Genomic DNA, 27,357 nt, shown 5'->3' on the forward strand with positions numbered 1-27,357 from the left:
AGGTCCTGATCTCCACTCAACAACCTTGGTTTTAACCTTCCACTCTAATTCTCAGTCCCTTGTATTTTTCCACCTTCTCATATTCCTTATTTTGCATGTATCCATCACTTGGAAATTAACTGCAGTTAGTCCTTTTTTGCACAGGTATGCAAAAACATATAATTTGATACAGCCAAACTATTAGCATATTACGAATAAAATGAATCTTTTATAAAAATGCTTCCTTTGTTAGTTAAAGACAACAATAATTAAAAAAAATAAAGAAGATGTTTTAACAAAGTGGATGAGGACAGACTCCAGTAATAAAAGGAAGCAAATTAATCAGTTCTCCAAAAACACTGACAATAATACATAGGTGATACACTGAAGTTTATTGACTGAATGTTATGTAACTACAGAACATGTCAAACCCACACCAACGTCTTGTTCACTCCAGAATTCAGCCGAAACCTCGTGGTAAGAGGCGCAATAACTACAAAACCAGCCACGTGCACACTAACGAGTAAACACACTGATGTTGCACAGGGCCTCCACTTCAGCTCTACTCTGGCCTTTCTAATCCTTCAGAGTAAATCTATAAAAAAGGCACAGTACCAACCTCCCCTGTTCAGAACTCCCCCTGCCCCCCTTGGCATCTTTAACAGGATAATGTGAGAACGCGCAGGGCGGGACCATATCACGAGTTTATTATTCTGATAAAGGTACACATCCCAGAGGATACTGTAGAAGCATGTACACGTCTCCCTAGTGGCTGGTTAGAATACATCGTAAAACTGTCAGGGACTCTGCAAATTATTTTTAACCTGGTCTCATTATAGTCAGTTTCCAGGATATGTCCTTCCAATACAGGGACTAGGCTCTGGGCTCAATGTGACACAAACAAGAAACCCAAGCGCATGCCTGAAAAAACACAAGCATCTTCCCCTCAGAAGGTTTTCAAGTATACATGATTTTCAAATGCCCTTCTTCTTCTGGCTTTCATGAACTATTTTTACATTTTACAGCATTTATCTGATGCTTTTATCCAAAGTTACTTACAATTATGACTGAGTACAACTTGAATAATTGAGGGTTATGGGTCTTGCTCAGGGGCCCAACAGTAGGGCTTGAACTGGCAACCATCTGAGTACTAGTCCAGTACCTTAACCACTGTATTTCATCCACATGGAGCAGGGTGAGCTGTAGTGTTTCCACTGTGAGAATCTGACCTTTCAGTAGAGTTGGGATAATGAAGGACACCGTAGGCAAATCTGTGCCTCTCCAGTTTTACACCGTGCCCATGTAATATGTAACATTAACACCGGATGCATCATTAACTGTCTGAAGTTAAAGGACCAGCTCAGCCCGTTATGCTATTATTGTCTAAATCTACGTTGGTCTGCCCTTTTGTCATGCGAGACTCTACGTGGATTGTGTTGTATTGGTGGGACCCAAATTCAGTTTCCTGTGATGTCACACCTACGGTCAGAATTGTCCACATGAGGACAGTGTCACTTATCGCCTGTCATGTCAGCCATTTTTTGTTACCCCATTTCTAAAACATAATTCAGCGTTTATTCCAACAATACTGTTTCGGTTTCTAATTTGTGACCAGTCCGAGTCGTCCCTGATAAGAGCTGATAAGAGATGTTAGTTGTGTCCTGACAAACAGTAGCAGAAACCCCCAAGACTGACACTGATACCGTTATGTTGCTAGTTATAGTTTAAAATAAAATAAAATAAAAATAAAATAAAAAACTAACTGGAAAAAAAAGCTTTGTACTTTAAAGTCTTTTCCTTAGAGGATACTCAGTGTGCTGCTCTTACAAATGAACTCCTGGATCTCTACTGATTCCGACATGCACAATGTTCCAGTCACCGGGCCAAAAGGATTCAGTTCGGGGTTTGTTTTTTAAGGATAATTATGCACCGTTTTTAACAAGTAGCTCTTGTCATTTGCTCAACTTGTTGCTTCTTTTTCTTCCTTTTAAATAAATCGCAAAATCTTTTCTTTGGAATGTTTCATGTCTAGATAGTTGTCTTATCTGGACTAGGCTTAGTGCACAAAGTTCAGTCACTTCACCAGGGCCCTGAAAGGGCCAACATGGAGTTCATGGCCCCTGAGCAGATGCCATGAACTACAGCATGTTGTAATCAGTGTGACTCTGATGTTTAATTAAGCACCAAGCTGTGTTTATCAGGCCTGGACTACTGTAATGCATCCCATTCAGCAGGAGACAAGACTGACACTAAAAATATTTGGATAAATAAATCAAATTTTAACTTATATCGCTAGCTAAAATTGATCCATTACTTACATGATAAAGTATAAATAAAGGATATTATAAATATTCTTTTAATTAAAATCCTAAAGCTCAATAATATTCACAGAAATAAAAGGCTTCAATAGATTGGTTAAAATATGTCGTGCCCGAAATTCTTTGGGTTGACGTAGATTGTCTCTAGAGGGTGACCATCCCTCGTTTGGATGGGTTCCCCGCCTTTCCCGTCTTTCCCCGGGACGTGGCCCAAAGCTCCCTGCGCGTACAAACAGGGTTCCACAGGGACTGGAGGATGACCACTCCAGGGAAATTAACCACCGAGACATGTTGGCAACAAAGAGCCGCTCTGCTCCCTGCACTAGCCCCGCCCCCTCCGGCAAAGTCCCACCCCTCACACGACCTCCTCGTCGCAGTGTGTTCCGGACATGAGCAGCGAGTGCTTGTCAGCCTCGTTCAGGGCCATGCCGTTGAGGGAGTGCCTGTCAGAGCGCAGGGAGCTGATGGAGGCTCGGCTGTAGTTGACAATGCGGTCCAGCAGGCTCAGCTTGGGCGAGGGTCGCCGTAGCTCGCCCATGCCCACATGAACGCTCACGTCCGATAGGCTGCCCTGCAGGCACTGGCCAGCCAACCGCTGTTCCAGCTTCTCAGCAGTTGGTTTAGTGTAACTACGGAAATAGGGACAAGGGGAGAGCAGACGTTACCCATGTTAGGAAACACACCGGGGTTTATCAGAGCTTCCTGAAAGGTCAGCTAACATGAGCTATACAGCTCTGGAAAAACATTAAAAAGACCGCTGCAAAATTACACATTTCTCTGATGCTACTGTTTATATGCAAGAGTAAAATGGACATTTTTGTTTTATTCTATAAAGTACAGACATTATTCACCTATTTAGAACTAATGAAATGTCATTTAGAGCATTTATTTGCAGAAACTGAGCCAAGCTTTAGTAACAGGGCTATGCTATAACCTGTGATGTATCTCTCACCATTTAAGCATAAGTGAGGAGAGGACCACAGAGACAGAGGAAGCAGCCATGGCAGCAGAACCCATCCAGGGCTGCAGGACCAGGCCTACAGGCAGAAACAGACCTGCACACGCACGCAGACACACACACACACACACACACACACACACACACACACACCTGTGTAACAGTACCAAGATCAGTACAGCAGAGTCAGCGTGGCCTCAGAGCCATTCACGTGATTAACATGTGATCTTGCAGCCAAAATAAATGGAGGTTTAGGCAAATGTCTTACAAAACAGCGTCTTTAGCCTGCTGCTAATTTTTATGGTTGTGGGTCTTTTCCTAATAAGAATAACTTAATTTTTTTTTTTTTTTTTGTAAAAAACACTTTTAAATTATTCAGATGAACTTTCTGCAGAGCCACAGTACACCCCGAGATGACAGCATCAACAGTCACTCCTGTCTTCTAACAAGGGGGTAGGACTATAACAACCAAACTAAACTTAAAAGCAAAAAATGAAACACTGCTCGACCATTCAGATTTTAGGACCATAACTGTCCATTTTATAAAATAAAACGCTTCACACTGGTGAGGACTTATCGATCATCTCTCAACATCCTGATAACATCCTGAAGCTTTATGATATAACCAGCGCCAGCTGCACCCACAAGGTGGCGCCCTTTGCCCACTCGCTGGTCATCACTGACTGGCTACTCTCTAATTAAACAAAAGTCAGTGGAAGCCAGAGTTGGTCTTGGTCCCGGTGGCTGGAGCGTGTCCCATAGTGCTGTGCAGCCAAATGTCTGGGTATCCAAATACTTTCCTGATAAACGAGGATTCATGAATTCATTGTAAAACTAAGGTGAACATAGTTAATGCACAACATCATTGTTAAAATGATTTCTTCAGTTGTCAGGGTTTGGGGGCTGATGTGGTCTGACATCTAGTTGGCAAATACATTAAAAAATGTTACATTTACTTTCAAAGCAGAAACGTTGAACTTTTAAAGTCATGTGCACTTATGCATGTGCTCACCAGCCGCTATAGGAATTCCCACCAGATTGTAGATCAGTGCAAACACAAAGTTAATCCGGATTCTCTTCACTGTCTTCTTTGACAGGTCAATGCTGCCAACCACATCAAGCAGATCATTCTGTGAAGAAAGAGGTTCACAGAGTATCAGCACAACACAGCAATATACGGCACAAGATTAACTAACATTAATGGAAAGTTCTGTGCGTTCCAGCATGGCAGATGTATACACTCACCCTGATGAACACAAAGTGGTGGTGTGGTGCGTGTATGTTCCAGCGTGGTGGATGTATACACTCACCCTGATGAGCACCACGTCCGCTGCCTCGATGGCCACATCAGTGCCCGTGCCAATGGCAATGCCCACGTCGGCCATGGCGAGCGCGGGCGAGTCGTTCACCCCGTCACCCACCATGGCCACACGTTTCCCTGCCTGCTGCAGCTGCTCCACCTTTGCCACCTTGTGGGAGGGCAACACCTCTGCAAACACCTTCCTGATGCCCACCTGCCAGACACCAGGGGCATCACTTCAGCGCCAGCCAGGGCCTGTCTATGTCTATGGAGCTGGGCACTAAATCTCCACAGTCTGGACGAGGTACAGGGACGTTTTAAAGTAGATTTATGAGGGCTGCATATGATTATGTAACAGGTGCATATGTTGTGATGTCAAAGCTGTTTTCACCGTCACTGTATTTAATGATATTTTTAAAAGGGTTTGGAGTCACACATCACCACCTGCTGAACAAAGTTAAGTGTTTTTTGCATAAAACTGCAGCTTCATTTCTCAGAGAAGTGCCAAGTTTAGGAGAACAGAGGGTTGAGCCGTCTGGGAGTTCACAGTGTTGCTTTTCAGAGCGGGCTCGCAGAGGAGAGGTGTGAACGTTAAACTGAACACAACATGGGCACGGCTGAGCGGTGGGTGGGGGTGTAGGTGGGGTTGTGTACGGGGTTTGAGGGTGGGGGTGTAGGGTTGGGTTGTGTACAGGGTTTGAGGTTGGGGTTGTATAGGGGGTTGTGCACCTGGGCGGCGATAGCTCGCGCCGTCTTGCTGTTGTCGCCGGTCATCAGCACCACCTCCAGGCCCATGGAGGTGAGGGTGTGGACCGCCAACTCCGCCTCCGGCTTCACCATGTCTGCTATGGCAACCATGGCACACAGCACGCCTGAGCAGGATGGGAAACACACAGGGGAACATGACACAGAGGCACGTGGGAGTTGCACACAGAACATGCTGTCACACGTGCGGGATAAATGTGTTGTCACCTAACAAAACCAAAACCCAACCCTGAAGCCGGGATCTAGTCCTGAATGCGGGACACATAAACCCCGGTGTAGGGACGGTGAAGATAAAGTAGACTCTACTCACCGTCCACAGCCACCAGCACAGACGTGCGTCCTCTCCGCTCATGCTCCGTCATGGCCTCGTCCACCTCAGGACGGATGTGCAGCGCGTTACGTCTCATCCACTCCCTGTTCCCAATCAGAACCGTATACGAGGCTGTCTGCAGCAAAGCTGACACACACACACCCCTAGCTTTACTACTGAGGACAGTAAATTGTGATATGATGAAGAACTTACACATTACAATAGAAACAACTTGAGGCCTCTCAATGTGAAAAGAGAGATGGCACATTAATGATAAAAAGGTATTTAAGTAATCACATTTGCAAATTTGCAATACAATGTTAAGTTTTTGGGAAATTTGAATATCATCCCCCCCATTTTCCCCCTTCAGTCCAGTAGGCAATCATAAAGTACAACAGTATAGTCTTCAGTACAATACAACATGGTGAAGGTATTGGACTAGTAATCAGAAGGTTGCAGTTTCAAGCCCCACCACTGCCAGGTTGCCATTGTTGGGTCCTTGAGCAAGACCCTTAACCCTCAATTACACAAGTTCTGTTCAATCATAATTGTAAGTCTCTTTGGATAAAAGCGACAGATAAAACACTGTAAATGTACATGTAGTAATAGCTGTGATCAGCATTAATACATAAGGCACCACCAAGGTGCAACGAGACCGTCCCGCCTGCTGTTAAGTTCTCCATTTCAACACGGTAGCAGATTCCCAGTAGTAGCTTTGGTGTGTGAACCTTGGTTTGTTTGATAGTTAATCCAGATAGGTTCAGCCTTTTCAGTTTCTCTAATGCAAAGTTTCCTGTCCAGAGATAACAGGCAGGTGAAAGGCATGGGGCTGGGGGCATGTGAGGTCAGACCACAGACATTCTCCACCTTTAGTGAACTACTGTTTGAGCAGGTGATAAAGATTCAGAAAACTCTTATGTGCTGAAAAGGCTCTATAGTTCAACCAGTTAGACTAAGGAGACTGATGTTTTTGAGGAATTATATTATATCAGCATGAGGTTGATGGAGACACTGTGAACATCAGGTCCTAACCTAACTGGCTTTAGCTAATGGTCCAGTAACGATGACGGTGATAGGTTGGTGCCTCTGCCAGCATTAAACAGGTCTGACCACTTGCCACTGGTGAGAAGATGAGCAGTGGGGTTCTTTTATGATAACTGGACCCATTGGATAAACCCAGTATTCCACAAAACCCAAAACAATTTAACAGATTAAACATGTATCCCCCGATCAAGAAGCTACTTCTGCGTGTAATCCATCTTTTTCAAAGATAGGGATTATGTTATGCGATCTTAAGGAAGGTTTCCATAAATGTCTTTTCTCCCCGAGATAAACCTGTCATGATATTTCCCTAGCCTGTTCCCACATTAGTTATGGTTTGAATTCGACATGTTTCTGAGCACATTTACAGTGAAGTTGAAGAGTTTTGAAAAGGGGAATTATAAGTAAACAAAGATTAGCTACAAGGAGGCCCAACACTGTGTGTTCTCAGCATTCTCACCATTATAAAGGATACTAGAGTTGATTAGACATCATTTTTAAATGAATATAACACTCAGTTACAGGAGATCCATAGGTGAGTAAATGTTGGAGTGGCCGGCCATAAGTGGGGCGTGACAGACTCACTGAGCGGCTCTGGGTCGATGAGCGGGTGTGCGATGGTGCTGGTTCTGGGGTCCTCGATGAGCGGGTGTGCATTGACACTGGTTCTGGGGTTGTTGATCTGTACCAGTGTGGGGCCAAGCTGCTTCTCCTCACTGTCTCTGTCTTCCATCCTCAGAAGGTGCTTGGTGTTACTCACCCGACACCTGACACCGCAGCCTGGCACCGCCTGGAAGTCCGTGCAGATGCCCAAAGATTCCGTGCCCAGCTCCTGAATACGGAAGTTACCTAGTAACCAAGCTCCACCTGACTCCGCCCACCCAACAGCGGGCAGGATAGACAGGCGCGTGAATCTAAGTGGCAGTGAGGATGGTAAACACACGGGCAAACCTGTTTGCAGAAGCGGGTAATGGCAGCCCCTAGTGGATGCTCGCTGTTGTTCTCCGCCGTGCCCACAATGGCCAGGAGTCCTGAGCGGGGCATCCGGTTCCCCTCCACCAACACCTTCACCTGCACCACCCTGGGCGCGCCGTATGTGATGGTGCCCGTTTTGTCAAACACCACGGACTGAATCTGTGAGAAAGAGCGCACTTCATTCCCTTCTCCCACTCCACACATTCTGTGTACATCTGTACATTGAAAACAGTAAAAACAAACCAAAAACAAAAACACTTTCTTGTGTGACTGAACACAGCCACTCAAACACTCCACACAGGATATATTAAAATAAACAAATGGATAATAATAAAAAAAAAAAAAGACAGATACAACAGGCCTACTGTTAAGACATAAGCCTCCTGTGAAGTAAAGCCTTTAGATCTCCGTGATGTGACAAATCTGTCTGGATGCAGTCCTCTCGGACCCGTGCGGTCCGTCCCACCCTCACCTTATGCGCCATTTCCAGGGGTTCTCCTCCTTTGATGAGGATCCCGTTCTGAGCGCCAACCCCTGTGCCCACCATCACTGCTGTTGGGGTTGCCAGGCCCAGAGAGCAGGGGCAGGCAATGCACAGCACAGTAATGGAGGCCTGGAAGGCAAAGCGTACGATGGCCTCCGTCTCAGACACGCTCTTATCGTATCCCTGCAGAGACATCCACAATTGAGTTCAAAGCTCAGGGTCATGGCACCTTACAGGTCCACCATGTAAACATAAAAGAGCTAACCTTTCCACAGTACAACAATCTTTACTATACATTGAGGTCAGAGTACAGATTCATGTACTGCTGTTATGTAATACAACAGACTTATCATAAAATCCACAAACTGCACCCTACAGGTTATAATCCAGGCTAATCTTCCACCGTGTATCAAGACCATACACATTCATTCAGGAGAAGACCATTTAACAGGCAAAGAGGTGTGTCTGGAATGGATGGGCCCAGATTGGGGGGGCTGTTTGCATTGTTTTCCCTGCAACACTCACAGGGAAGTATTTCTTCACCAGAGAGAAGTTAACAAAGCCGATGGCGATCCAGGAGACAAGGGTCAGCACAGAGACAGCCACGATGAAGGGCACGAAATAGCCGCTGATCTTATCGGCAAACTGCTGGATAGGAGCCTGGAGTGAGGCGTGGAGTGCACAGAGGACAGGCAGGTCAGAACACAGACTCGGGAGGGACGTGGTTTTGGTATGCACATGCCAGTAAACACGCTCGATAAAGCAAGCACAAGCGTTTGACAGCAAATACAGCTGCTGTTGCACTCAAATAAGACAGAGAAGCTCAGAGAACAGGAAAAAGAGAGGAAGCTATCACAAATCTGTCAGCAGTGTTGCCACTGGAATCTGAAGAGACAATGTGAAAATGACAAAAATAAATATGCAAATAAATAAATAAATAGATAGATATCTCACAACATAAAAAACGAACTGAAACTACTGCAAGTCACTTTATTCTTTAGCAGACGCCTACATATTTGGCACGTTAAACCCAGCACATATCTACTTAAGGTAACACAAAGCCGTGTTGTAGAAACATTTCGTCTCCTAATCATGGGATGGTATAGGAGCTCCTCTGATGGCCACACCTTTGAGGTCTGTGCATCCTCCACCAGCTTGACGATCTGGGAGAGGGTGGTGTCCATGCCCACGTGCGTGGCTCGGATCAGGAGGGAGCCATTCTGGTTGATGGAGCCAGCGATGACTGTGCTGCCAGGTTTCTTAGTGACGGGCATGGCTTCACCTAGAGAACCACAGAGTGCTTTAACTATCATCTCCCACTGGGCAGTAGTAGCTCAGTGGTTAAGGTACTTGACTTGTAATCAGAAGGTTGCAGGTTCAAGTCCCACCACTATGTTTCCACTGTTGGGCTCCTGAGCAAGACCCTTAACCCTCAAATGACTAAAGTTATACTCAGTCATAATTGTAACTTTGGATAAAACGCATCAGCTAAATGCCGTAAATGTCTCCTCATGTTTCAACACCCAGACAGCACTGGGATAAAGTCAATTCATATTACAGTTTAACTTTGTTAACCAAGTCAAAAAACAAAGTTAATTATTGATTAATTACCAATTAATTAGGGACTACCTCGCAATTGCTGGAAAATGAGCTGGACAGTTAAACAGACTTTTAGGACTTTTTTTAACCTCTTTTGTAACCTCTGTGCGTTACACGTAGGACATGACGTCCAAGGCTAACCTGTGATGAGGGACTCGTCTGCCATCGAATGTCCCTCAATCACCGTCCCATCGACCGGAAACTTTCCCCCGGGGACCACCTTCACCACATCACCCCTCTGAACCAGGTCCACATCCACCTGCTCCTCACTGACACAGACAGGGGGAGGGAGCAAGGGGCAGAGAGAGAGAGAGTGAGAGGGGGGAGAGAGAGAGAGAGAGAGAAAAAGAGAGATAGGGAGAAAGAGAGAGAGCGCGAGAGAGAGAAAGAGAGATAGGGAGGAAGAGAGAGAGAGAGAGAGAGAGGGAGAGAAAGAGAGAGATAGGGAGGAAGAAAGAGAGAGAGAGAGAGACAGACAGGGAGTATGAAACAGAGGAAGGAATAATGAAGGACAAAAGGAGAAAAAGAAAGATTTGATCTTTTGTTTCTCCTCTTATGTTCTGAACAGACGCAAGCACGTTCAGTCCCTCCGTCCATCACTCACACACTTACACACACACACACACACACTCACAGCAGAGTGTTCACCTCCCACACACCTGAGCCGTAAAGCTTCTTTGGCAGTGATCATATTTCAGCCAGCAGCAGCGTGACAAAATGACACACTGAATGAGGGAATTTATCTTTTGCCTGATCAGGACACTGATAAGAAAGAACCATGGCTAAGCAGCACAAGTATCTGAGACACTCTGAACTAGAAAATGAACCAGCGGAGGAGATAAATTGGAGGATCCTACTGGAGTTCTACTCAAGTTCAAGAACGAGAATTTAATGTGCCTGAAAACCACTCAACACAGTTTTTCTCTGGTCTCTGGTTTCCAATACAAATAACAGTGCTTACTTTACTTAAAATAATAGTACAGCAACTGGTGATGATAAATGTCAGAAATGCCTTAGAAACACTTTTGACCACAAAAATCAAAGATGGAACACTGACTGGATCCCAGACGGGGGTGGTGGGTGTGTCTAGAGAACAGAGGAACTAGAGAACTCAGGACGAGGCAGGAAAGGAGAGCGGGTGAAAGAACCAGAGTCCCATTGTGGCTTTGGCCGAGTCCTACAACCTAGGGGTGACTTTACACCTGAAGTCACAAAGAGGACATCACAGATAAGCCCAGAGTGCAGGAGAAGACTGAGTGGGGGCATGTTTGTTTTGTGTCCACAGGAGGGAAAAACAAGACGCACCTCAGAACCATCATGGTGTCTCTATGCAGGGTGACGACAGTGGCCTCGGTCGCCTGTAAGGACATCAGCTTGGACAGAGCCTCCGACGTCTTACTCTGTAGCATCAACCCCAAAGGACAAAAATGCCTATTAAAAACAACGGCCAACTTGCAGAAGCACATCGGCACGACTTTGCAAGTGAGAGCAACTGGTTCAAACAGTAACCAGTGTTATCACAGGAACGTCAGCCCTGCATTTTATCAACATCTGGAAGAGGGAAAATGTTTTCTATGTCCATATGCAGCCCAACACACTTCCAAACTCAAGTGAGCTTCCATCGGACTCTTTAACCTGATCCGGATTGAATTTACTATAAGGAGCAACAATTTAAACTTTGAAACAAATACTGTGATTTCAGAGCAACAAAGCCCACTGCCTCCTACTCACGTTACTATAAACCTGGAAAAGACGTAAACACACCCCCATCAGTAGAGAAGAGACGGTGTTCATGAACCAACAGTCACGCTCTGAATACTTACATTTACAGCGTTTAGCAGACACACTTATCCAGAGCGACTTACAAAAGTGCTTTGTCATTTCCTCATAGAATACATCCTAGTACAGTACAGTAGGTTAGAGTCCAAGATACCAATGAACTAGAATACTGTAGAAATACAGGGATCAGTACTGATGCCTAGAAGTGTGAAACACATATAATCTCTATATAATCTCTATAATATAATAACAGACAACAACCAGTGCAATAAACAAGTACTAGAGTTAGTCAACATCAGTGCAAAATACAAAACCCTACAATAAGCAGGGAATAATTTGTCTACTTAAACACTAGTTAATATTGAATAATTCTAGATAAAGTTGCCTTAGGATCATAGGTCATCGTAAGGTGAAATTGAAAAACATGCACATATATGATGGAGATGAGTGGGACTCAACAGTGGCAACCTGTCACTGATGGGACTTTAACTGGCAACCTTCTGATTCCAAGTCCAGTACCTTAATTATTGAGCTAATACTGTCCCCAAAAACACTGACCAGCGCAGTACCTTGGCTATCTGCTCCAGCCACCTGCCCAGGGAGATGAAGACAAAGAGCATGGGTGGGGTATCAAAGAAGGTGATGGGGTTGACTTTCGCCCTCTCGATCATGGCGACCATCAGGATGACTACGGAGTAGGTGAAGGCTATGGTGGTGGCCAGGACTATCAGCACATCCATGTTGGCTGTCCCGTGCGTCACAGCTCTGTATGCTTGGGTGTAGAAGTAACGTCCCCCTATGAACTGCAGAAAGACGGAGACCGTACATTAACTGCCTGGACAGTGTCCAGAAGACCATTCGGTACGGGCTGAACTCGGGACAAACCTGTACAGGCACGCAGAAGAGGAAGGACAGCAGGTTCATGATGGACAGGCCTGGGAGGAGCTGTCTCTCTAGGAACATGTGGGAGTGATACATCTGTCTGTCCTCAGCTGTGGCATTGTGGTGGTGAGACACCTCAATCATGTGATCCACCACCATCATATAGATCATCATCCCCATGACAGGGACGCAGAACACCAGGCTGATGAGGAAGGACTTCCTCCATCTGGGGACAAAAGAAACCATAAATATGGTATATATTAAACAATACACACACACACACACACGTTTCTCTTTCTCTGACTCTCTCGCTCTCACACACAAAAATGCTTTTGTAATTCATTTAATTGACAGAAATTACCCGATTGTGCTAGGTTAAGATTCTAAACGAAACATCAGCGAAGGGCAATTTCATCATTAACACAGTGTCACGCTCCCATCCCTGTGCTTCCCCTGTCTCCATGGTAACTGGTTTACTTCCGTGTTTTCTCATTCTCATTTGGTTTGTTCTCCACCCTTAATTATGTCCAGCTGTTTCTACTTCTCTCCTGTTATCTTTCCTATTTGAACCCCTCTGGTGTTTCGCTTTTCTCCGTTTGCTTATGCAATTATGGATTCCCTTTGTCTTAGCCTGGTTTCTGTTTCTGTGTTCCTCGTTTATTTAGGTTATTTAGCTCTATCTGTGTTTCGTCTGTGTTCAACAATAATCCATTAGTCTCCTTGCTCCTTTGTTTTACTTCAATTTATAGTCGCGTGTATGAAACGTTTAGTGCTTTCTTGTTTCGTATGGTTATTCTGGGAACCGTTATTCTCTTGTTTTGTGTTTTCTGTTTGTTATTAAACTCATTCCCTTTTTAGTCACTCCCTGCTGCCAGTTAGTCAGGTCATATAACAGACTCTGTACTTTCTCATACGATACAAGGCATTACTACCAAAGGCTTAAATTATGTTTAATGTTCAGAATATTCTGAAAATTATACCACAAAATTTTACAAACTTTTTTTTTTTTTTTACTCAGGAAAAAATGCAGCAGGGTGTGTGTTACCACAGATTACTATCAGACAGTAAATGAACCATGTGGGCTATCACTTACTGCTGTATCTCTCTGCTGTGGTCCAGATGACTTCCTGAGCGATCCTTTTTCACCAGATACGCTTCAAAGCCTAAATTCTGTCAAACAAAAAGCGTTTTGGGGTCACTGCACGTCAGTTCACCCAGGCCTCCCAGTTCCTGCCACAAACTTTCTTGAGAAAACAAAAATCAGGTAAAAACTTCTATTAAATTCATGACACCTTTCAAAATCCTACATGTCTGCTCTAAATACTTTTTAGTTATAAATTTCTGAATTTGCCATTCTTAGTACGTGTATTCGAACAATCACCCACTGCCTGTTGGTTGAAATTTCTACTGAACATCCAAGAATCACTAAGGACCATTTACAACATATATTCATAAATATGTTGCTGAATGTTTTACTGTAATAAAATTTATAAACACAATTTCATTTTCTAAAATTATTTTGTACTACATTACTCTATAAATTTAGTCATTGTCTGTAAACAAGCATTTCTTGCATTTGTAATGTGAACAAATCCAGAGGAACAGGAAATGAAATATGAGAAATTAAAACTTTATTAAAAATGAGAAGTCCTAACAGTCCGTCTGAAAAAAGCTGTATTTGATTAACTGTGTAGGCTGTGGACTACCGTGTAGTGTAGCCTGCCTTGTATTTGACTAACTGTGTAGGCTGTGGACTACTGTGTAGTCTAGCCTGTCTTGTATTTGACTAACTCTGCAGGGACTGTGTCCTGTGTACAGTGTATTTTACTAGCCATGTAACTAATAAAATGTGGTACAATATGTCAATCTCACCTCCAACAGCCTAATGACATCCCGTGGGCCCGTCACCTCCGGGTCATACTTGACGTGGGCTTTGTTGGTTGCCAAGGCAACAGAAGCATAGACGATGCCTTTCTGTTTCATGAGGTTGGACTCGATTTTGTGAACACAGGAGGCACACGTCATCCCTCTGACCTGTTGGTCACACACAAAAAGCGCTCACGTTTTACCCTGGAGACCCTGAGCCTTACACTCTACCCCACCACCGTGTTATGAGGCAGGAACCAACCACGAGCTCTAGGTTGCCATCGGAGCCGTCGTAGTTCTCCATGACGGAGGCGGTGAAGCCCAGCTCCCTGATGCACTCGGCTATCCTCAGTGGGTCGATGGTGGCCGGGTTGTAGCGGACCTCAGCTTTGCTGGCCATTAGCGCCACCAACACAGAGTGAACCCCTTCAAACCAATCACAATTTAGTTCAGATTACAACACACAGCAAGGCCACCGACCACAAACGCACTCACACACATCAATGAAAACCAGCATGACTCAGAATTTCAACATCACTGCTAAATACAACACTGACAGAATGGACCACTAGAAAAACACTATTTTTATTCGAAAAATGGTTCATTTATGAAGCAAAAGCGATGCATCTAGCATGAGGTTTATCTCTTCCTGTTTGACTTTAAAATAACTCCAGTCTATTGTAAAGCTCATGATGTCTGCTTAGAGCAATTATACTTGCAAAAGGGTGACCGGTTCTCACAGGAGTCAAGTTTCAAGATCTAGTACAAAAGTTCAGTGAAATTTAAGGCAGCACATACTGCTGCTAACAACAAAGCTCACAAAAACGCTGCAGGTGTCCATCCACTCACTGTCCACAACACTCACAAGACTAGCGGCTGTAGCAGGACTTTTGGGAAAGCTCGCCCGCCCGCCGTGGTCATAAACTCTGCTGAGCTCACCCTGTTCGTTTTTCAGGTTCCTCTCGATGTTGGCCACACATGAGGCACAGGTCATGCCCCCGATCTGGATGAAACACTTAGAATGTTTGTTTGCTGGTGACTCGACATCACTCTCCACTTCCTTCCCCTTTACGGGGGATGCAGGGGAGACACGCTCAGACGGAGAACTCTGGGACACTGCGGCCACCAGTGAATTCGTCTCTGTTTACCACACAGACAAGAAATTCAAGAAGAGGGTGTGCTTAGTTTAACTGTAAGAAATGAGTGGGCAGTATTATTTATACTGGAATCTAAAGAGAACCATACAAACATGTTATTTAGCATTTAGAGTAGTTTACATGGTTTTAGGGTGTTTTTTTTTTCTTGGAAAAAGCTTGATTTTAAAAACACTTTTAAAGATGATGCAAAACTTATGTCCTGCAGTTATACCATTTGGAAGGCCATTTTAGGTAAACGCGAAACAAAAAAAAAAAAAAAAACACCTCAAATAATTTTACACTACTCTATAATATAAGAATAGAAATATGTTTTTGAAGTTAAGTGCAGGAATATTTCAGTGTTCAGTCAGATTAACCTCATGCAAACTGGCAGCACAATCTTTTTAATGACTTGGCTGACCAAGAAATTCAGAGTGGCCACAATAAATCCATATAGTCAGAAATCAGAAATCAGAACTCTTCCAATAAGGAGCAATGTATTATTTCTGGACATAAATTAAAACACTAGACAGTGAAACTTATTCTACAATGGGCCTTAATCAAAGGATGCTACACTTTAGCATTTGTTATAATAAAATCCAGATCGTAAGTCAAAATAACCAAATTTAAGAGCACAGCTCACCAGGCAGAAAAGCATCAAATCCCATCTCCTCAATGGCCGCGCGGAGCTCCTCTGGCGTGGTTACCAAGGGATCGTACTCGAACGTCCCCTGATGATTGGCCAGAGACACCTGCGCAGACCTGACGCCCTTCCTCTGAGAGATGGTGTCCTCGATGGTCTGCACACAGCTATTACAGGTCATGCCCTCAATGTGGACCTGCAGTACGGTAGCCAGGGGCTGTAGGAAGGCGGGCTTAGGGGAAGACACAAGGGCCCTCTGTGAGGGGGACGTGGGGGAGCCAAGATGGGCCACAAACTTCCCCGGAGGCAGAGCCTCCACAGCCTTCTGCAGATCCGCTGCAGTAGATAGGGCTGGGTCATGCTGGATGACAGCCTGTCCTTTCTCCAACGACACCTGCACAGAACTGACCCCCGGCAGCTTGGCGATATTGTCCTGGATGTTCACTACGCAGGAGTTGCAGCGCATTCCCTTCACATCCATCAGTGTGGTGGTGGTGGAGGTGCTCTCCTCAGAAGAGTCGGGTGTCTGACGCGTGGTACTCAGCAGGCGGTCCACCATAGACAGCTGTACCTGACGGGGCTTGGATTTCACAAACGCCTTGAAGCCTGCCATACCGATCTGGTTTCTAATCTCGTCCACTGAGATTAGGTAAGGTAAGTACAGCACCGTGGCCTCCTGGGACTCTAGACCAACTAACCACAAATAAAAACATAGTTTACAAAGTTAGGATGCCAAGTAAGTCATTATATTTGGGAAAGGCATAATTTTGGACAAAAGAAACATCTGCTAAATGACAATACAGTCTATCTTTAATTGAAATCAAATTTAATCACCTTTAATCTTCTCCACCCCTTTTAATTTGCCAATTTTGCCCTCGATGGTGGTGGTGCAGGACAGACAGACCATCCCCTCAATGCGCATTTTTACCACTTCCACCCTGCCGGAGCTGTGAGGCCCTGACCTCTCTGTGGAGTTCGCGACTAGGCCGGATTCCTGGCCAAGCCCGCCCAGCGCCTCTGCAAGCTTCTCTGTGCTCACCAGAGCAGGCACAAACGTGACGGCCAGGCCCTTGCTGTCGCCGCTCTGCTGGAACTCCAGTACCCCCTTCAGATGGGCCAGAGCCTGACGCTGGACCTCCGGGACGCTGCCGCCCGTGGGGACCACTCGTGTTTCTGTCGGAACGGCCACAGCCGGGGTGGCGTTGGCCATATCTGCTTCGAAGCCCATGTCCTCGATGGCATCCGCTAAAGATTGCAGGCTGTGAAGCCCCTGGTCATATATTACTGTGGCATTCTTATGTTCCAAGGACACCTGCAGAACAAGATGTGCAACAGGGTGAGGAATGCAGTGACCTTGACTTTCACTGGGTCCTGGACACTCTCCAGAATGTTTCACTGCCCTATAAGAGCCCTGAAAAGTTGTAAAATAGCAAACCTGGCAGGGACGTGCATACCTGAGTACCTCCAGACATGTCTGTTCTACCCTCCCACTGAACTCTATGCTCTCCCTCGCAAAGATGGAGCTTGTGAGTCACACACGGTTGCCAGATCTACAACGAGCACAGTGATTGTGAAAGCAGCTAGTCAGCACGTGCCTGAGGAGGGCCAGCTTAGAAAAAAGGAACGAAGGGTCAAGTGTGTCATGTGCTTTTCGGTTTGGAGGCCAAGCCCACATGGTGACCAGTGCAGCTGCACTGAATGCTGTTCTGGGTATTCAAATGATATAAACCAATTTAAATCCATCCAATGTGGTGGTTGCCAAGCCTGCTACAATATAATTGAAAGATATGCTGATATTGAATATTTGAATAAAAGTGCCATCTTAACCTCAATCTGTGGTTATTTATTCTCCTACAAGAAAATAATTGACTTCACTTTTAACGGACTTCAGTTAGGCATGACAATATATACAAATAATACAGTCACCTGGATGACTTAAGGTCTTTGTAACATGAAAACATTACGAGGTGCAGCTCAAAGGTTTTCCTAAGGAAAGCAGTCATACCGTCTCCAGGCTCACAAAAAGACACTAATGTGAAAAAGACATTAATGTGACGCTACTGATCACCGGTGGCAAAATCAGGTCCTGCTTTGCAAAGGTCAGTGCTCTCTTACGCATGCCTGCGTAATTCCTCACACACATAATCACGTTATCTGTGTGTTTGAGCTGGGTCTGCAGGGACGTGGAACAATAAAGCAAAGGGCAGAACAAGTTAACAACGATTTGACCGTATCCCTAAGCCACACTGACGAATGCCTGTTCCCAATTACATGACAGTGCCCAGGGGGAATACACTAGAAAATGTCATTAAGAGTTTTAACTCCTGGTCTGGCTATGCAGTGCCCTGATATCAAGGGTCCCGTTCATTAAATGATTCTTGGAAAACAGGAAAACAGAACCTATATACTGTTATCTTTAATATAGGTTTATACACACACTCATTGTGCATGTGTGTTACACACACGTTTTACACATTCTCTAGAGCATATGACTCTGTTTGTTCTCTATATATATACAGATTCCTGGTGTGACCCTACAGACTACTGCTGTAAAACATATCATAATTCATATGAAAACGTTATCAGGCCTGGGTATGGGAACAGAGCGTGAAACTCTGTCCTAACTGGTAGAATAAGAGTAGGGGACATTATTCTCCTGCGTGTTGGACGGCTCCTTCATACTGGCTAATCAGAGCCTTTTTACAAATCAAAGGCACACTGTAGCTACCAGCCCACTACGGTTAGTTGTACAGGGATTGTGAAATAGGTATTATATTGACACATTATATTATACCTTTTACAATTATAAGTGCCACAAGATAGCTTTACACAGAACAATAAAACCCATTGGCACAGAAATCAGAATGTGTGAATAAAAGGAAGTTTAAAAGAAGGGAAAAGAGATCAAAATAATTAATGTTACAGGGGCATTTTTTCTCAATTAAAAGGCAGACTAAAAAAAAATGCTTTTATTTTAGCATTAAAAAAAAATAAATAAATTGCCCTTCCAATTTCTGCAGATTTACTGTAGATTAACAATATTTACTGTAGATTAACAATCTGTTACTGCAGATTAACAACAAAAATCAAAAGCACACATAAAACCCAGCTACAACACAAACCAAAAACATACATAAACCCAGCTACAACAACACAAGTGTCTGCCAGAGAACTGTCAACTCTTTCTTAAAATACAAACACACACACAGACAAACACACACACACACACACACACTTGTAAAAAGCATCTGAAAAGCTGAATCAACAACAGTTAATTTTACACTGAGTAAACTGGCTACCACCAGATAAACAAAACTAAATAAAAAGATCAATATATAGACATTTCTAGCCTTGCTAGATACCTCTATTAGAAACACCTAACAGCTCACTGTCTTAGCCAGTGATGTCAGCTGCCTGTCAATCTAGTTAAATGTTCTGTCACCTTTCCAGTTTATAAGATTTATTTTAAAATGTAATAATAAAATTATAATAATATAGTGACTAACCAAAATAATATGAAGACATCCATAATGTGCAGAGATGTTCTCTTTAGCATCTGTTCAGACTGATTTAGGCTAAATTGCATTAAACTGTGTTTTCCCTGTAGTTGTGATGTTATAAAATGGGAGATCTCAGACAATATCTTAGTAAACAACTACAGTATTTACATAATTATCAAGTCCTTGAAGAGATGGCTTATGTAAAATGGAGAACACTGAACACCATTTTCCCTGGGAGGTTCTCAAGATCTGGCGCTGTAAACTACTGCTACAAACCGGCCATAACAGATTTACAGTTTTGTGTTACAAGTAAGGCATCCTTTTTACCTTTATATGGATAATGCCTGGCTCTCTGCCAATCTGGCTCTCTATGGTCTGGACGCAGGAGTCACATGTCATCCCTTCCACCGGTACAGTCAGCGAGCACAAGTCCCCTCTTGAAGTCATGCTTCCTTTTGGTGGACAAGCACACCACAGGATGCACATTAACACTGAAGGTGAACACAATAATAATACAACCAGTAACACATTGGCAACGGATACAAGACGTGTCTTTGCTACGCAAATACCAGATATGGGCTTTAGAGTTCACATATGCATGATTTACATACCCTCCTTTCACCAGCCTTGTAGATCAACAAAAACACAGCCAACAGCTGAATTAAACATTTTGGAAGCCCCTCTTTTCCTACTGTCTCGGGAGGTTGTAAAACAATATATAAAACAATAATACCTTTTATTAAGACTGGTTAATAACAACATCCTTAGAAAACAACAGCATATGCAAGCGTAATGCTAAACCGTTAACTAGCCACCGGTCCAGTGGTCATATGCAGTATCTTAAATCAAAGGCGGCATCACGAGTCTTGACGTAAGGACAGTGAAGGTTTCTTTACAAAGAGCTCTTCTGACTAACGAGCATACACGACTTCTCCTTCTGTAAACCCCTCTCATCCAGGCCACCTCTGCAGTTTATACTCCAAGTTATCTAGCCTTGTTAACTCTTCTCCATAATGTTCTAAATCTAAATAATCTGAATGCATATATTTTCTGAATACATAAGGTACACTGTAAAACGGAAAACTAAGTCGTTTAACATCCATAATTGTATCATTGACGACGGTATTAACCCAAAGACTTAAATATCGGAGTAACACCGTCATGACGGTTGTGTTCTGTAGGTTAACCCTGTGCAGATATATTATCAATATTTAGAAAGCTAGGTTAACTGACCTTTACAGCATTATATAGGACAAGAATGGATATTTAGCTATATATATAACGTGAGCTAACTAGCTAAGGTTATTTCAGCTATTTTGATCAATCTTGATCTTTTTAGCCGTCTAAGCCTCAATAATGATTTGTAATGTTTGTTACAAGTAATGTTAGCCAAGATAGCTAAGTATTTTTAGCCAACTATAATAGCTAAAGCTATGTCTAATTAATCAAGGATTGTAAATCATATTAGCTAGCTAGCTAACTTACTTATAACAAGTTACTTACTGACAAGTATACATCTTACTGACAAAGTCTGACAGTCAATTACCGATTAAGTAGCCAGTAGTTTGTGCGAGAGTAGGTTACATAGGAAAGCTAGGTTAGCTAGCGAGCTACGTACAAACTCATGACAGCTAGCTAACTACTTCAGCTAACTAAATAAAAGTACAGCTAGGTTAGCAAAACCGGTTCCTTGTCGTCCGGTATAAAATTATCTAGAGTTAGATGACCAGAGCTAGCTAGGCACAGGAATCACTCAAGACAATAACAGCAGAGCAGGTATATATAATAACAAAACATGTAGCTTGTCAGCTATTTTAATTACCTTTTTAGAAGATGAAATCCGAGTATCCACACTTCTGTTAGATAGGTTAGCTAGCCGGAGCCCTGCAACAGTCCTCACACACTCGGCATGCTACTCAAGAGCTCTCCCTAGCTAACCCAACTCTCCTGTGATTGAAGTCCTTAAGAACAACCGCATTGAATAAAACATAACCAAATACCTAGACCAGTCAAATAAAGCACGTATTTCCGCGTGGCGGTCACTCCGCTGTCTTGTTCAGTCCTTTTGGAATTTGGGAATTTCAGCGGAATGACTTGGAAGAAGACACCTAGCTAAGCTAAACTAACCACCAGCAGCCTACCACCTCTACTGGCAGTCCTCCTCCAACTAGTGTGTCGGTGTGGAGCATCACACACTGCTAGCCGCGCAACACTGGCAAACTAATGTGTCGGTATAGACCAGCACACACTGCTTCCCGCACAATACTGGCAAACACAACTGCCTTCCAGATTTTTCTAAACTCCTCAGCAGTGCGCAACATCAGACCGATTGTAACTCTTTTTAAGTAAACGCATGACCGCTGCGTCAGTTACTGCGCTTTTGCAAATATTTTGTCACAATAGTAATTAATTTGGGAGCTAAACACAGTAAATTAACAAAGCCAGGAACCAGTATTTTAATATCTTAATTATTGTAGATTGAAAGTATGGTTATTTACTTATAATAATATATTATAATATTATAGCCTATAATATAGAATTATTAATGCATGTTTAACTTGTAAACGCTTAAATCGATGAAACGTGTTTTGTGAAGTCTATGAATTAAAATATTCAAAGACTTGAAAGAGGATAAAATAGTAAGAATAAGAGAATTCACACGCCACACAATTATGAGTCTCTAAAACCACAGTAATATTTTCCGTTTCTACTAAACGCTCTTAAACGGTGAGGAATCTAATTAATTAAACAGTATGAGGCTTACAAACTGCCTTGATTGGCGTGTGCCTTACACTGAAAGAGATACACGTGTTCTAGCACTTTCTGTGACAATTTTCACCATTTTTGGTTTGGTCATACACAGGTTAGACGTATTAGCACTTAACGTGTAATATAGCTACCAAGCGCTGTATATTGCTTACATTCCACTTATTGCTCAGGATATGCTGTCAGTTTTAAAGCTACTGCGTGTGTGTGGTACAGGTTGAAACGACGAAGAGTTCTGACGTGCTATGGACACGGACTGTAGCAAATGCGTGTTACACAGCGTTTACACCGTGAACGTTTTCACGTTTTCTGTAGAATGACGTTTCTCTCTGACACACTGACCTACTTTCATCGCTGCTGGAGGCAGTAAGCACTTTAAAGAAAAAAAAAAAAAAAAAGATGAAAAAAGTTAAAACATCGGTCACACGTAGACAGTTACTATGACTCATACAGAAAATGATGCAATTTAGATTGTTATTCCCAAATTTAGATCCCCTCTTAATTTGATGCACATGAAAAAAAAAAACTAAAGATTAAAGAAGTCCGTTATAGCTGGATGAACAATAAGCGAGGAGGACGAGGCAAAGTGGCGCAGTGAGAGGCGTGTTCCCGTGCTAGTGGTCTACCCATGCTGCGTCTCCAGGTGGACAGCTGCACAGAATCTGCAGAGGCAGCGTGTAACATCCTTTCCTAGCTGGTGAACTGCCGCATCAAAACCCTGGGCCTCATCTCCACGGCGACGCCCAGCTTTATGGGCGTGTCTCAGGTACGGAGCGCAGTCCCGTGAGGGTCACAAGGCACTCATCTTCACCTCGCTGCCGTAACATTCCAGCGAGGAGGCCCGGCCCGGTCCTGGTGCTGACTCGGTCCATCTCCTCACTTCTACTGCTTTGAAGTTTGTGTGCCAGTGCGTGTGGGTCCCAACCCTGGGAAGACTGCACTGCACCTCTGGAGTTTTCCTTTCTCTAACTCACCCGAATCAGCTCGCTAGGTGCTTGGTGAGGAGCAGGGGAGTTGAGTCAGGTGTTAGGAATGGAGAAGGGAAGAGTTTAGTGCAAGTGGTTCAACTGGATGTGTGAGAGTAGAATTCATCTGACTTTTATTGGGTGGAAGGTAAACTTCACAGTCTTCTTGCAAGTCTAGCTGTATTTATGCTGATTAAACTGGTAAACCATGATTTTGACAAAAAAATGATGTGTTTTTTAGAATGTCTCTATCACAGTTTTTGGGTTTTGTTGTTGTTGTTTTTGTTGTTTGTTTGTTGTTTAGTCGCCTGTCATTATGTATGGTGCGGCAAATCAGTACCAGGGAGCGTGGTTCCCTCCATGTTGGTCAACTGTGGTTAAGATTATTGCTGGAGACTGAAGACGGGTTAAGACGGATCCTTAAGATAAATGTAGGCAAAAAATCATACACTGTACATTTTAAAAGTAAATTTGTGCTTATTAAGTGTAATAACAGTCTTATGTATGAATATATAATTAATGTAAAAACTTTCCCTGTAATGTAAAAACCAAGTGTGAGCACAGACTTGAATTCAGCATAAAATGTACTATACATCTATAGTGCCATAGTACTATACTACTCTATAATATCTATTTTAATGTGTGAAACATTAAAACGTTACATTTTTGCACAGTGTTATACATCCAAAATCTTTAGAACCCTTTTTAGAAACCAATTACTTGTTAAAAAAAGACTGAGTGTTTATTGAATAAAAACTACATTACAGTGAGATGTCACAAACAGTGACACAAAAGAGCATATTTTGATGCACAGACTTGTATGGACACAGCTGCAGATTTGTAACGACATCCTCTAGTGATGGCCTGCTCTTTGGCGTCCCCCTCATGCTTGTACAGGGATCCTGTGTGTAGTGGACCAGCAGATCCCCAGCGAGGTGTCCAGGCACCTGGGACATATCTGGCTCCCTAATATGATGCCCACCTGGTAGATGTAGGCGCACGTGTGTGTGTGTGTGTTTGTATTTGGACAAAGTATTTAGAGGGACACATAATGTTTCATAAAAATAAGCTATCTTCAGATAACACAGGGAATACATTGTTTTTGAGACAGAAGAAATACTATTTTTGAGAAAAATAATACTAATAATAAGTTTAATTTATATAGCGCCTTTCACAAACTCAAGGTTGCTTTACAATAACAAAAAAGGGGTCTTAGAAAGTACCCAGTTTTGCTTCAGGATCCTATTTTAAAGAAACGTGGTTGCTGTTACAACACTGCAAATGTGGCTTTGTTTCATTACCTGAGGTTGAGTTTAGAATATGAGATCTCCAATCGGTCTGAGCAACGGTTAATGACTCATGCAAACGGATTGACTATGCGTATAACATGCATTTGCAGAAAGCTGTGCAAGAACCAGCATGGCCTCAGAATCAATCAGGCCAGAATGAAATGTTTGGTGCAGAAGACCAAGGTGCAACACAGAGGTCCTGAACCTGGTGAGATGCAGGAGGAGTCCGGCCAGGAATCACCCCACAGAGCCAAGTCCCTCCATGCTCCTGAGTCTCCTATTCCAAGTAGAGTAGTTCCACAGCAGCGGATAAAGTGGCCCCCAGCCAGTAACTGGAGTGTGTGGCTGCAGTTTGACAAGGACGTGTCCAACATCATTTAAGCTACAGCCAAAGGAGATGCTGATAGTCGACTTCAAACAATGACTACCATCATTATCAGCTATGCCTCTGAAAGATTCGGGCAGGTAGAGAAAGGTAACACCACCTACACCATGAATTGTAGGGCCTAAAAAATACATCAACTGCGCCAGGAGCTTCAAACCCTTAAGAAATAGTACAAGAAATCTACTGATAAGGAGAAGCAGGCATTAGCAGAACTGCAGAATTTTCTGAGAAAGAAGCTGATGACCCCACGCTGAGCAGAGTGGCATAGGAGGCGGGGAAGAGAGAGAGCCAGGAAGCGAGCTGCCTTCATCGCCAATCCCGTTGGGTTTGCAAAACATCTGCATGGAAACAAATGCAGTGGCCAACTAGAGTGTTCAAAAGAGGAAGTAAATTGTTTCCTCCAGAACACCTTGAGTGATCCATTGAGGGAGTAAGACCTTGAACCCAACAAAGCCCTCATCAGCCCCGCCCCCCCAAACAATGGAGTTCGATCTGAGGGAGCTGAGTCTGAAGGAGGTGGAGGAAGTGATTAAGAGAGGTCGCTCAGCACCCACTCCAGGCCCCAGCGGTGTACCCTACTTGGTCTATAAATGTCCTGAACATCTTCGGCACTTATGGAGGATTTTGAATGTGATATGGCGAAGGGGGAGAGTCACTGACCATTGGAGGTGTGCTGAGGGAGTTTGGATCCCAAAAGAGGAGAACTCGAGAAACATCAACCATCAACATCAACCTGAAGAACAACTTTATCGACACCTCAGTACAGAGAGGTGGGATTCCTGGAGTTCCTGGATGTTTGGAGCACACGGGGGTAGTTTCACAGCTCATCAGAGAGGCCCATGAGAACAGAGGTGACCTAGTTGTGTTATGGTTAGACTTGGCCAATGCTTATGGTTCCATACCATACAAACTGGTCGAGCTTGCACTTCACCGCCACCATGTTCCCTGTAAGATCAAGAATCTGATCCGAGATTACTACAATAATTTCAGGTTGATGGTCACTTCTGGGTCAATAACATCAGATTGGCATCATCTTGGTTAAAGGAATAATAACAGGCTGCACCATCTGTTATTCTCTTCGCCCTTGCCATGAACATGGTGGTCAAGTCAGCTGAGGTGGAATGCAGAGGGCTTTTAACCAAGTCTAGTGTACGGCAGCCATCCATTAGATCGTTCATGGACGACCTTACCATCGCAACTACATCTGTCCCAGGGAGCAGGTGGATCATTCAAGGACTTGACAGACTTATCACCTGGGCAAGGATGAGCTTTAAGCCCTCTAAGTCAAGATCCATGGTGCTGAAGAGAGGGAAAGTGACTGATAAGTACCGTTTTTAATCTCTGGAATTGTCATTCCTTCCATCTCAGAACAACCAGTCAAGATCTTAGGGAAGCTATTTGACACAAGCCTGAAAGATTCAGCTGCCATCCAGAAGTCCAACGACGAGCTTGGAGTTTGGCTCACCAAGGTTGACAAGTCTCACCTGCCTGGTAGATTTAAAGCCTGGATCTACCAGCATTCCATCTTACCGAGCATCTTGTGGCCTCTGCTGGTCAACGAGGTCCCACTGACAACAGTTGAGTCCCTGGAAAGAAAGATCAGCAGCTTCCTCCAAAAGTTTCTGGGCCTCCCACGGAGTCTCACCAGCACAGTACTGTATGGGACAAGTAACATCTTGCAGCTACCCTTCAGTGGCCTCACTGAAGAGTTTAAGGTTGCACACACAAGAGAAGTCCTACAGCACAGGGACTCCAGAGACTGTAAAGTGTCACCAGCCGGCACTGAGGTGAGGACAGGAAGGAAATGGCAGGCTGAAAAGGAAGTGGAGGTGGCAGAGTCTCGCGTCAGACAAAAGGCACTGGTTGGTAGTTTGGCGATGGGCAGAGCGGGCTTGGGTTACTTCCCAAAGACCCAGGTCAGCAAAACCCAGGGCAAGGAGAGACACCATCTACTCCAGGAAGAGATCCGAGCAGGTGTGGAGGAAGAGCGAGTCAGCAGGGTGGTGGGACTCTGGCAACAGGGAGCGTGGACTAGGTGGGAGAACACACTGCGGTGCAGGATTTCCTAGTTAAATATCATGTAGGCAGTCTTCCATCATGTCCGGTTCCTAGTGCAGGCGGTTTACAATGTCCGGCCAAGTCCAGCAAACCTCCATACTTGAGGAAAGAACGAGATACCTACCTATGAGCCCACAGAAGTGGGCTGTAGAGACTTTGCAGGTTGCTCCATCTGCAGAGCTCTTAGTTGACTGGGCATCTCAGGAATGGCTAAGAAGAGGGCCGTACAATCTGCAACTGAAGCCGCAGAGAAAGCCACAAGATGGCTTTGGCTCAAAAAGGCTTATCCATGGGTAGCTGCTGGGATGCAAGTTGGGGCTTGATCAACCCAAGCTGGGTCCCCTGGGTGAGGGTGTCTG

General features: G+C 44.0%; 1 protein-coding gene and 1 pseudogene across 1 annotated transcript; one reads left to right on the forward strand and one right to left on the reverse strand.

The window, feature by feature from the left end:
- Positions 1–1,590: 1,590 nt before the first annotated feature.
- On the reverse strand, positions 1,591–21,781 carry atp7a (ATPase copper transporting alpha). The gene is made up of 23 exons (XM_027027842.2): positions 21,358–21,781; positions 19,863–19,987; positions 16,870–17,347; positions 16,036–16,728; positions 15,196–15,396; positions 14,519–14,682; positions 14,263–14,424; positions 13,484–13,560; positions 12,394–12,616; positions 12,078–12,311; positions 11,035–11,129; positions 9,871–9,998; positions 9,258–9,412; positions 8,656–8,790; positions 8,119–8,313; positions 7,623–7,805; positions 7,257–7,503; positions 5,631–5,777; positions 5,285–5,427; positions 4,566–4,769; positions 4,268–4,385; positions 3,250–3,352; positions 1,591–2,926 (listed from the first exon to the last, which is right to left on the reverse strand). The coding sequence occupies exons 2-23, from the start codon at positions 19,980–19,982 to the stop codon at positions 2,653–2,655; spliced, it is 4,479 nt and encodes a 1,492-aa protein (XP_026883643.2). The 5' UTR covers positions 19,983–19,987; positions 21,358–21,781; the 3' UTR covers positions 1,591–2,652.
- Positions 21,782–24,642: 2,861 nt separating this feature from the next.
- LOC113588594 lies at positions 24,643–27,102 on the forward strand (annotated as a pseudogene).
- Positions 27,103–27,357: the final 255 nt, after the last annotated feature.

This window comes from Electrophorus electricus, chromosome 2 (assembly GCF_013358815.1).
Source record: "Electrophorus electricus isolate fEleEle1 chromosome 2, fEleEle1.pri, whole genome shotgun sequence".
NCBI classification, from domain to species: Eukaryota; Metazoa; Chordata; class Actinopteri; order Gymnotiformes; family Gymnotidae; genus Electrophorus; species Electrophorus electricus.